Source organism: Leopardus geoffroyi, chromosome X (assembly GCF_018350155.1).
Source record: "Leopardus geoffroyi isolate Oge1 chromosome X, O.geoffroyi_Oge1_pat1.0, whole genome shotgun sequence".
Lineage (NCBI taxonomy): Eukaryota > Metazoa > Chordata > Mammalia > Carnivora > Felidae > Leopardus > Leopardus geoffroyi.
The window spans coordinates 27,554,934-27,567,165 of record NC_059343.1 but is presented as its reverse complement, the minus strand read 5'-3'; the positions used below and the strand labels follow the sequence as shown (position 1 = coordinate 27,567,165).

At 37.6% G+C, this 12,232-nt stretch overlaps 1 protein-coding gene across 11 annotated transcripts in view; it reads left to right on the top strand.

Moving 5' to 3' along the window:
• Positions 1-12,232, top strand: part of DMD (dystrophin) — a 2,127,700-nt gene that overhangs the window by 1,334,969 nt on the left and 780,499 nt on the right. For all 11 annotated transcript variants that reach the window (XM_045472664.1, XM_045472669.1, XM_045472671.1 and 8 more), the window contains 2 exons: positions 6,564-6,711; positions 8,852-9,001. In XM_045472664.1, coding sequence (XP_045328620.1) covers positions 6,564-6,711; positions 8,852-9,001 — 298 coding nt within the window. The remainder of the gene's footprint in view (positions 1-6,563; positions 6,712-8,851; positions 9,002-12,232) is intronic.

Below are 12,232 nucleotides of genomic sequence, written 5' to 3'. Positions count from 1 at the left end.
GCATATAAATCATCATGCACTACAGCAGTAGACATGTGTTGAGACAAGTATCTTACAACTGTTGGTGGAAGTGGATGAGAGTTCTTATTGCCAGCATGGCGAAGAAATTTAGCAACGTGTATCTAAATCCTTAGTATTCTAATTGTTAACTTTTCTTCCTTATTCGAAGCACATTAGCAGATCTGTAAGCCCAAATGCAGAAACAAATGTGTTTGCTATAGGGTTATTTATTATAATGAAAAAGTGGAACCAAACTAAATGCCTACTAATGAAAGAATGGTGAAATACGGTGTACCTACTTATGGGTTATTGCTCAGATCTTAAAAATCAATTTTTCAAAGAATAATTAATGACCTAAGGAAATACAGTCGAATATTCAAGTTGGAAAATAGGTATACAGTGTTTATAGAGTTTAACACCAATTAAATATATAAATCCCAATTATCATGAATAAGCACATTTTCCCACGTTTCCTTGGCTGGATATTCTTCAAAAGAAAAAAAAAATACACAAGTAATTAATTTGAGACGTGTTGGAAGCAGAAGTTGGGGATATTTGCTTTTAGAATTTTTTTCAAGGTTTGAGGCACTTTTGACGGGGGGTGCGGGTATTACTTTTTCTTGCTCTTCAGTTTTTGTTTGTTGAGTCTGGGATTTGTTTCTCTCCCTAATAGGGTCAATTTCTAGGTGAGGGCTGAGAAAAGCTTTACCCATCCGTCTAGGTTTTACATATGTAAACTGATTTTAGCAAGGTTTTAGTGAACTAAAATGAGGAGGAAAATGGTAGGAGTAAGGTTGCTGCTCTCAGTATTTGGGACACTACACACTACGACGGAGCCAGATACTGAAGGAGACAAAGATTTGCAAAAGAAAAAAGAAGAAAAAAGAACGATAAGGTAGACTCACAAACACCCTGAAACCTAGACCCCAGTATTTGAACCACCTTAGAACTTGTAGATGAATAAAGGATGTCTCTAATGGAACTTTTCCTTTTAAGAATTGCTTCTCAGTCCAGAGTCTGTGGAAAAAATGGTTCTATTCACATTCTAAAGGTGCCAGCAGTTGACAGGAGCCCTCTCACCCTAGGGGTTGGTAAGAAGTATCACCAGCGCTGTGACTACCACGGGTGATTTCAACCTCCTCTACATACTGTGCCCCAGTCCACGCCAGAGAACTCACGTGGGATGAGATAGCTTTGTAGGGAGTATACTTTTTCTCACGAGGCTCTGTTTCATCTCTTCGCCCCTTTCATTTCCCTAACGTCAAAGGGAGGGGCTTGGAGATCATCCCTGAAAGCAAGTATGTGGAATGCAAGCAGGGAAGACCATGTTGTTTTTCAGCTGCGTATTTGTTGAGCTGAAGAGCTCCTTCCCAAGTCCGTGTAGCTTTTCGAGCGGCCAGAAGAATACTCTAGGCGCTCCTTTGGCTTTTCCACATCACAGCTGGGCGAGCGGAGGAGGAGCAGGAGCCACAGGTTAGCCATCCGCAAGAAAGGAATGAGTGGCTGTGAAATGGACGTGTTCCTTTAATTTTGCAATTTAAATAAGCAGGAGGGAGACTTGCTAATCTTTAATCTGAAAATGAAGGAAAAAATGGGCTCAGAAGGTGCCAAACGTGAAGTGTAAATTATTAGTGCAAAAGTTAGTTGACCATGTTTTATCCACCAACCCGTTGCTGGGGATTCTGAAGTCTATATTTCCAGCTCTTTGAGCTCCAGGTCTCTTATTTTCTCTACTAGTAATTTCCCCTAAATATCTGATGCCATGAAATGCACTCTCATCTGGAGTAAATATTGTCCACTCGGCTAGATAAGGTGGAAGTACTCATAGACCAGATGTCATGGTCAAATGAAGAGCATAGACTCTGGACCCAGATGACCCAAGACTGAATGCTCGATTGACCGCTTACTAGCTGTATGGGTTTGGGCAAAATACTAAGCCCAGTTTTCTTTCATCTGCAAATGAGAAAAGATGAGTACCGTGTCCTAGTAGTAATGTGGGGACTTGGCACTTGATTCAGGGCTACCACGAAGTAATTGCTCACTAATTCCTAGCCACACATACCAGTCTGTCTCCTTTCAAGTCCTGTTGAAGCACCGTCTCCATTTTACACGTATCCTGTCTTACCCTTTTGTCTTATTACGTCTTGACGATTTGAACCTTCATGACTTCATCCCTGACCTCTTATGATAGTCTCATACTTGATTCATCAGTCTCTTGTCCTACAACCCTTAGACACACCCATTCTCCATAGTGTAGTCACAGTGAGCTTTGGATCAAATAAATCTTACCCTACTCAAAACCGTTAAGTGGTTGAGCACCTACAAATTGAAACAAAACATTCTAGGTGCTTCATAACTCAACGTCTACTCACCTCACCAACTTCATCTCCTGACCCTTCCTGTATAAATCTTGAATACTTTGCTAACAGATAACGTTAGCGTGAGGCTTTAACGTAGACACCCTTACTTTTCATGTACAAGAGGGGCCAACACATTTGTCATTGGCAAACACTTGTGTAATCAAACATTAAATCCCGTGGAAAGTAAAGCCAAATCTTACTGACTCTGTTCATGGAAAATGAGCTCAATCATCAGGCAGGTAATGCCGATAATAATATCCACTCACAATTATAAACTAAAGATAGCAGTAAACAGTCATTGTGTTAGGAATTTTTAAAAAAATTCTGGACCTATCAGTAACCTGGTAGCAAGTGAAAGAACCCAAGTCATTATGTCAAGTGCTAGGAGGCTGTGCATATGAATTAAATTTCATCCGTTCTAACCTGCACATTTTATCCCATTAAAATCAGTGAAACCAGGATGGGTTTTACAGTCTCTGCTTGCCAGGACGCATATGGTTCCGAAGAAAGTCCAGGAAACAGTAGTGGAACCCTCTTAAGAAATGATATGTTGGCAACACTCTTGCCACCACAGAGGATGCCAGGGTGTAGGTAAAGATAGAGGTCAACTATCCTGAAGGGAAAAGTGATATAAAGGAGAGGCAAGTTCTAAATACGACAAAGTTTTAGGACTACCTCACTAATTTTTCACGTATGTTTTACTTTTTATGTGTATGACAAAAAATATACAGAAATCTAAAAGAACAATTTCTTAGTCGGAAAAGCTTCTAAATGATAAGGGTCATCGTTGAATCAGTACCATGCCTTTTCCAGCTTGTGCCTGGCAGACCTTAGGATGGTATTATATGACCTGCAAGTCAAGGTGTCTTCAGTTGCATGAAATACTCTAGTACACATTGGCGAGTAAAGTAGACTGTGTTTCAGAATCAGTCTTAGAAAGAATGGGAAAGATTCTTTTCTTTAAACTTTTTGTATAAATAAATTCCAGTTACTTAGGGGAAACTGGGTGGCCCAGTCCGTGAAACGTCCAACTCTTGAATTCAACTAGAGTATGATCCCAGCATGGTGGGATGGAGCCCACGTGGGGCTCTGTAATGAGTATGGAGCCTGCCTGAGATATTCTCTCTCTCTCTCTCTCTCAAATAAAATAAACAAATTCCAGTTAACATATAGCGTATTATTAGTTTCAGGTGTAGAATATAGTGATTCGACACTTCCATACATCACCCGGGGCTCATCGCAACAGATGCACGTTTTAATCCCCATCACCTATCACTATTATGAAGAATGGGAAAGATTCTTTTCAAAGAGAAACACGTTTAAAATGGAAAAGCATGATGGCAGAATTCATTCATTAATGCAACAGTTACTAATTTGGTATCTGTTTTCGGCCATCCATTGTTCCAGCAGCAAGAATTATGGCAATAAATAAAAATCTTGGCTGTCGGGAAGCTTCATTTCATGTGATAGACATCATATAAAATAACACAAGTATAGTGTTTGTTCCTTTCAAGAACTAGGAATTCGGTAGGAGAGGTGTCGTTTTCTTTAGGGTCATCAGGAAAGACCTGCAGGAGATGATGGTTGAGGGAAGGACATTGAAGGCAGAAAAATACAGCAAGGACGAAGAGTCAGAAGCAGGGACCCATGTAATGTACTTGAGGAGCACAGCAAGGAAGCTAGAGGGCTTCAAGAAGGATAAGAGAAATACAGAGTAGTTGGAAATGAAATCTGAGAAGTAAGGAGATTAGGGATCGGCAGATTTCCTAGATCAGTGCTGGTCAATAGAAAAATAAGGTGAGGGGTGCCTAGGTGGCTCAGTCAGTTAAGCGTCCAACTTTGGCTCAGGTCATGGTCTCATGATTTGTGGGTTCGAGCCCCCATATCGGGCTCTCTGCTGCCAGCACAGAACCTGCTTCAGATCCTCTCTCTCTCTCTCTCTCTGTGCCCCTCCCCTGCTTGCTCACTCTCTCTCTCAAAAATAAATAAATATTTTTTTTTAAAAAAAGGAGTTGAGCTACTTATGTAATTTAAACTTGTATAGCTGCTACATGTTTTTAAAAGGAAGTAGGGGGGCGCCTGGGTGGCGCAGTCGGTTAAACGTCCGACTTCAGCCAGGTCACGATCTCGCGGTCCGTGAGTTCGAGCCTCGCGTCAGGCTCTGGGCTGATGGCTCAGAGCCTGGAGCCTGTTTCCGATTCTGTGTCTCCCTCTCTCTCTGCCCCTCCCCCGTTCATGCTCTGTCTCTCTCTGTCCCAAAAATAAAAATAAAAAAAAAAAAAACGTTAAAAGGAAGTAGGGACAGGTGAAATGAATATATCTTATTTAATCCAATATATTAAAAATATTACGTCAACCTGTACATGATATAGAAAGTACTAAGGAGCTGTTTTCCCTTCTTTAAAAAAAATGTTTCAAATACTTTTATTTTTTACAGAAGTTGTAGGTGCTCAGCAAAGTTGAATAGAAGGTACAGAGATCACTTTGATATCTGGTGTATATTTTACACTTAAAGCACATCTCAGTTCCCCTTACATCATTTCAGGTGCTCAGTAGCCACAGGGAAGGTGTCTACCATTTTGGACGGTACAGATCTAGACCCTCATAGAACACTGTACAGACTTTGGCTTTGCTGTGAACAAATTGGGAAGCAAGAGAAGAGTTTTGACTGCGACAGTGACATGACATGACTTGGGTGTCCGTAAGATCCCATATTATGACTTGGGTTTTCATGAGATTTGCTTTTTTGAGATTAGACAGAGAAGAGAGTGTCCCCTCACATGCCCCAGAACAGACTTTGAATAAGCTCCCAACCTACAGCAAAACTGAGTAGAGACAAGCATACATTCAAAAGTGGACCTGGTTTGGGAAGTAGTGTAAGAGTAGTTCTTTCAACACCCTGTCTTTGCACAGGCTGTAAATCAGATAGGCTGTGTCTTATTCCGACCCATGGGAATCTCTTGTTTCCTCTCATGGACTGAGATCATCAGGGCAAGCTATGCAGCATATCTTTCTTTAATCCTAATGCCCAGTAGCCTTGCTGGAAGTTAGTAAGCCCTCAATAAATATTTGTTAAATTGAAACAAAAACAATAGCTAAACATCCCCCAAATGGAAACATTTGTATGAGATATGTATTTAGATAGTTCAATACTCTGCAGCCAGGAGAATAAACAAATTAAGCTCTATGCCACGTGGTTGATTATTGTAAACATTATGTTGAGTGAAAGAGACCAGACACAAAAGAGGATATAGCATATCATTCCATATACTCAGTGTTCAATATAGACAACATAATCGAAGTTGACAGGATACTGGTTATACTTGGAAATAATGCCTGCAAGGGACAAGAGGGGCCCCTGGGCTTCTGATGACATTCTATTTTTCTGGTTATTTGTATACTTTTAAAAAATATTTTGAGCTATTCAGTCATATGTGTACTTCTATATATATGTATATATAGAAGTATATATATACATGTACATATATATATATATATATTTATATTTTACTTCAATTAAAAGCTTACATACAGGAGATATATCTCTCAAAAGTTATTTGAGGTGCAGACCATTTTGTTCAACGGTGTTACTATTCAACATGTAAGGATAAACTTATGGCCAATAAATGAATAACATATTTTAACTCAGTTTTCTTCTTTCCTCCAAAACAGATGGTGAATCATAATTTGGAAAACATTTTAACATGCAGTAACTTAGTGTTGTTTTTTTTATTCCCTTGTTTTTATTTTTAACCCTACAATTTACCAGAAAGGTGTATTTTATTTAAGCACGTTAAAACATGCAACTAAAACATGTAGTTGTTCTGCATAATATACAGTACAGAGAACAGCCCCTCAGAACTAAGAATTATTCAACCCTAAATGTCAGTAGTGCTGACGTTGAGAAACACTAATTTCATGACATAATATTGTTGGAATTTTTAAATTAGAATTTTTTCTTCACCAGTTTTAATCTCTTATATTTTAGAGATTTTTAAGAGATTAAAATTGCTTTGTTCAAAGTAAATGAATTTTGTTTAAAAATGTGTATTGCTAACATCTTTTAATTTGTTTCTTTCTTTGAAAGTGTTACCATGGTTTTTGTTTGTTTGTTTGTTTGTTTCTGAGTTTCCTTTAAAAAAAAAAAGAAAGAAAAGTTTGAGAAATACGTTGTTTATGCCAGTTTTATTCTTATTTCTCCAGGCTAGAGGAACAAAAGAATATCTTGTCAGAATTTCAAAGGGATGTAAATGAATTTGTTTTATGGTTGGAAGAAGCAGACAACGTTGCTAATATTCCACTTGAACCTGGGAATGAGCAGCAGCTAAAACAAAAACTTGAACAAGTCAAGGTAATTTTGTTTTCTAAAAACCTCCAAGGACTACTTGTATCAAGAGTATATGAGTCTATTATTTAATATATTTAATCATTGATTTCCTGCCCGTTACGTTATTGATAGGTCATCCGTAAATTTTCTCAAAACTTTATTTTGTTTTAACCCAGTGTTTCCCAATGAGTTTATTTTTTTGTAAAAAAAAAAAAAAAAAAAAAAAAAAAAAAAAATCTGCGTGTGTGTGTGTGTGTGTGTGTAAAATATGGCAGTATTTTGCAAACTAACTTGAAATTAACTTTGCACATATTGGAGAATTCTGCAACTCCAAATTATTTCAAAAACTGGAGAGACTCTAGAAATGAATCCTATTTCTTAGGAAAGATCATAATTGCTAAATCAATCTCACTATTTCAGCCTCTAATTAGAGGTGTTCGATTCGCCTGAAACAATGTTTGTTTTGTCTGGGGCTGGTTGGGAGCGCGTGGTGTTGGTGCACATTCTATACTGGTTGAATAGGCATCCAGCTTATTCAAGTGGCTTTTCATGCCTTCCTACTGTGATGTCTGCTTAGTACTGATTACCCCAGCTGGCTGACTGACATGCGCTGATTGTGCAGTTCGATTAACTTCCATGGTTTTAGTCTCAGGAAAGAAACTTATTTGGATCTGTTTTGCTGTAATTCTTGAAGGGAAGGTGAAAGGGAAAGGGAAATTAACATTTAATCATCCTCTATTATGTGCTAAGTATTAGATGTACTTACATCTGCTATTTTCTTTAATCTTCATATAAAACTTTCAAAACGGTTGCTGTTATTCTCATTTTACAAGGTCATACAATCAAAGGGAAATGAAATTGCTCTTTTATCAATGATTCAGTTGGTTTGTACATGCAAATTAGACTCCGATGTCAACCACTTATTTCCGTGAAACAAGAAATTTGTACCTGAAGAGAGGATAAAGTATAAAAATAAAATTAATGTTAAATTCGGTGAACAGATACTGAGTCCCTACTATCTATCAGATATCAGAAAAAAAAAAAAAGAAAAAGAAAACAAGTTTTGGATCTGTAGTTCATCTGAAGGTGAGGATGTCATAGGAAAATGAACTCAGTCTTGTTCTTGAAAATCAATCTTTCCTGCATGTATTGAGTGTTATATATAGCAATATAATTGATAACTCATTTAAGAGACATGTTTAGTGGGATTTACTTATTAATAAATAGGCATTGATTTTCTTTTCTCCTTAGACAATCTAGATCAGCAGTGTCCAATAGAACCTTCTGTAATGATGGTAATGCTCTATATTATCCACTGCAGTAACCACAAGCTGCATGTGCCTTTTGAGTACTTGAAAGGTAGTATGACTGAGGAACTAAGTTTTTAATATTATTGAAATTTAATTAATTTAAATTCAAATAGCCTCATGTAGGTAATGATACTATTTTGGACACTGCAGCTCTAGGTGGCACGAATAAAGAAAGAAAACCATGGCAGTTTTGTAAGTCTTGGGAAAGGGCATTTATAATGTGATGCTGAATGAATAAAAGAAATCCAGGAATGTGGAGGAGTTACAAATAAGGGTTCTTGAATGAAATTGCCCAAGTTTGAACCACAGCTCTGTTGCTCGCTGCTTTTGTGTCCTTGGAGCTGGTATTTAACCTCTTTGTTGGGATTTAAGGTCTCTGTCTCAGTCTTCTTCCGTATAAGATGAAGATAATAGGGTCTACCTCATAGAATTGTATTATCTCAGTTAACTTTTATCATATGTGAAGAGGTCAACACAGTGTCTTGTACCGAGTATGTTCTCAGTATTAGTTATCTCTCGATATGATAATGCATTTTCTTAATCAGTAGTAAATTATAGCATGGAGGCTTAGTACCTGAGAGGATGATGAATTTACCCAGATTGTTCTATTTCTGATTGCGATGTGTTATTTTGGAGCTCATCCTGCCATGTAACACCTTGTTTTTCTTGAAAAGAATCTTTGAGGGGTAAGATATGCTGGTCCTTTCTAGGATAGGCCTCTCTACTTGGGCGTGAGTGCTTTGGCCTTCAGTCAAGTTGCTTCATTTTGAGAGACTAATCAGTAGAGACAAAGACAAGATAGTTGGAATTGTGCTGTAATTCATTTTAAATGTTGTCGCATTTGTCTGTTTCAGTTACTGGCGGAAGAGTTGCCCCTGCGCCAGGGGATTCTAAAACAATTAAATGAAACCGGAGGAACAGTGCTTGTAAGTGCCCCCATAAGCCCAGAAGAGCAAGATAAACTTGAAAATAAGCTCAAGCAGACAAATCTTCAGTGGATAAAGGTTAGACATTAACCATCTCTTCTGTCACATGTGTTAAATGTTGCAAGTGTTTATATTTGTTTTGGTTCATGGGTGTTTTATTGCTGGGGGGGGGGGGCGGTGAGTGGTGGGGGCCCGGTATGTGGATTGTTGTTTTTCCAACCTGACCGTCTGGTTTGGCCATATGATTCATTATAGTTGGAAAGAATGGTGATGGTGGATGACAATATATTCACGACCAAATGCCAAAATATTACTTTGCGTTGTTACTTTGCGTGAGCCACTCTAAGGAACGAGACTGGAAAAGGGATGAAGTAGTTCAGCGTTCGGGTGCATATTGATGGTCTTTAAGCAAGTTGGAGGTGGCCCACTTCAACAAAGATTATGAATCACAATTACTTATCCTTACTTCTGGTGCAGACTTAGTCAGTGAGTAGTGCACACTAACCTTCTCCCAAAGGTGTCCCATGTATTTGTTTCTTTGTTCATTCAGTTCCTTAGGTTTGCTTAGTCACCTAACTCGCGAGTCTTTGGCTTTCTACCTTGGATACTTTATAACTTTAATATTTGTAAATACTTATCGTATTAATGGATACATATTCTTTAAAATCAGTGGCGCGTATGAATTTATCACGCAAAGCAACATCGATCTATGAGAGGCAGTTCTTTTCCCATCGTGCTGCTGTGAACATCTGTATGGATCTGCTTCTGCATTCTCTTTTCTTTTCCTTGTGACTGTGTCTGTCCCTCCACCAATACCATCCTGGCTCAATAACAATCTTCAGCTTTACTGGGACGTAACTCGCATGCCATACAATACATCCGTTTTAAAAAGTATATTTCAATGATTTTGGTGTATTTGTGTTTTGTAATTGTGGGAAAATACATATAACATAAATTTGTCACTTTCATGATTTTTACGTGTGCGATTCAGTATCATTTATTACATTCACACTGTGCAACCATTACAATCATCTATTTCCAAAGCTTTTTCATTGCCCCAAACAAAAACTCTGTAAACATTAAGCAGTAACCCCACATCCAGCTACCCACCCACACAAAATGATCTCTGATCTACTCTCTGTCTCTATGAATTTGCCTGTCCTAGATAGATTTTAAAAGTAAACTGATACTTTATCTGTCCCTTTGTGTGTAAATTATTCCACTTAGCATGTTTTCAAGGTTCATTCATGTCGTAGCACGTATCATAATTTTATTCCTTTTTATTTTTTTTTTAATTTCTTTTAGCACTTCTTTATTTTTGAGAGACAGAGAGAGACAGAGCATGAGCGGGGGAGGGGCAGAAAGAGGGGGACAAAGAAGCCAAAGCAGGCTCCAGGCTCTGAGCTGCCAGCGCAGAGTCCGATGCGGGGCTCACACCCATGAACCATGAGATCATGACCTCAGGTGAAGTCGGAAGCTTAACCAACTGAGCCACCCAGGCACCTCTCCTTTTTATTTTTTTAATGTTTATTTGTTTATTTTGAGAGAGAGAATGCGAGCAGGGGAGGGGCAGAAAGAGAGGGAGGGAGAGAGAGAGGGAGGGAGAGGAAGAGAGAGAGAGAGAGAGAGAGAGAGAGAGAGAGAATGAATGAATGAATCCCAAGTAGGCTCTGCACTACTAGCAAAGAGCCCAATGCAGAGCTTGAACTCCCCAACCGTGAAATCATGACCCGGGCGGAAATCAAGTGTTGGACATTTAACTGACTGGTGCCCCTATTCCTTTTTATAACTGAATGCACTTCATGGTCTGCATACATGCAATTGTTTTGTTTAAGATTTGAGGGTCTGTCTGATCATCTAACACCTCCAATTTTGTTCTTTTTAGTCCACATTATCTTTGCTATTTTTGGCTCATTGATATACCCAAGTACATTTAGAATCAGTTTATCGATTTTTACTGATGCTTGACAGGATAGTGATGGAATTATGTTGAATTTGTAGATCAGTTAACCTTTTTACAATATGGAGTCATCTGATCTGTGAAAATGATATATCCCTTCATTTATTTAGGTCTTCTTGAATGCTTTTTTCCAATCATATCTTTCCATGTTCAGTGCAGAAGACCTGCACATGTTTTATTAGACTTCGTCCCCAATATTTGACATTTTGATCCTATTATACATGGAATTTCATTTTGAATTTTATTTTCTCTTTGGTGTTGGTTTATAAAAATATAAGAGATTTTTGTATATTATGCACATATTCATTGCCCTTGCTAAATTCACCTATTAATATTAATAGTTTTCAGCAGCTTTTGCATTTTTTATGTGCACAGTTGTGCCATCAAATAGAGGTAGTTTCCCTATTTTCAATCCTTAGGGTTTTATTTTTTTATTTTTTTATTTTTTGCACAGACTAGGCCCTCCAATACAAAGTTTACTGGAAGTGGCAATTACGGGAAACGGCTCATTCCCTGTGTCAGGTGGAAAGCTCTCAATAACTTAGCATTAAATAATGTACTTGTTGTAGGACATTTTATAGGTTCTTTTAATCAAATTAAAGAATATCTCCTTATTCCCAATTCATGTTTTTATTATGAACGGGTATTGAATATATTCAGATGATTTTTCTGTATCTATTGAGCGTATGATTTTTTCTTTGTGTGAGTGCGGCAAACTACAGCCATTGGTTCTGGAATGTGAAACTACTCTGGAATCCCTGAAAGAAATCATATTGGTCATGAGGTCTTGTACTACTTACAGATGGTTGGAGTTATTTTCTAATATGTCGTTTGGGATTTTTATATTGTTCATGACAGAAAATGGTCTGTATTTTTTTTTTTATAATATCCTTCTCAAGTGTGGATAGCAATGCTAGGCTTGTCATAAAAATTACTGGAGAAGTGGTCTCTCTTTTTTTTCTGGAAGAAATTGTTGAAGATTGGTATTATTTCCAAGGTGTTTCAGAGAATTCAATTGTAAAGCCATCTGATGATGAAGCTTTTGTGTGTGTGTATGGGAAAGTTTCTGATGATTGGTTCAATTTCTTTAATAGATACAGGGATGGTTAGATTTTTTCTTTGTGTGTGTGTGTGTGTGTGTGTGTGTGTGTGTGTGTGTAATCTTTTATAAGTTGTGTATTTCAAGGATTTTGTCTATTTCCATGTTCTTTTCTCTTTTTGAGGTTGTGGACTTTATTCATGCAGCCAGTGGTCTTTTATATATTTATATAAACCGATTTATTATATATTTGTATGATATTTATTATATAAATATATTTATATTCATATTTATGAGAAGAATGAGAAAA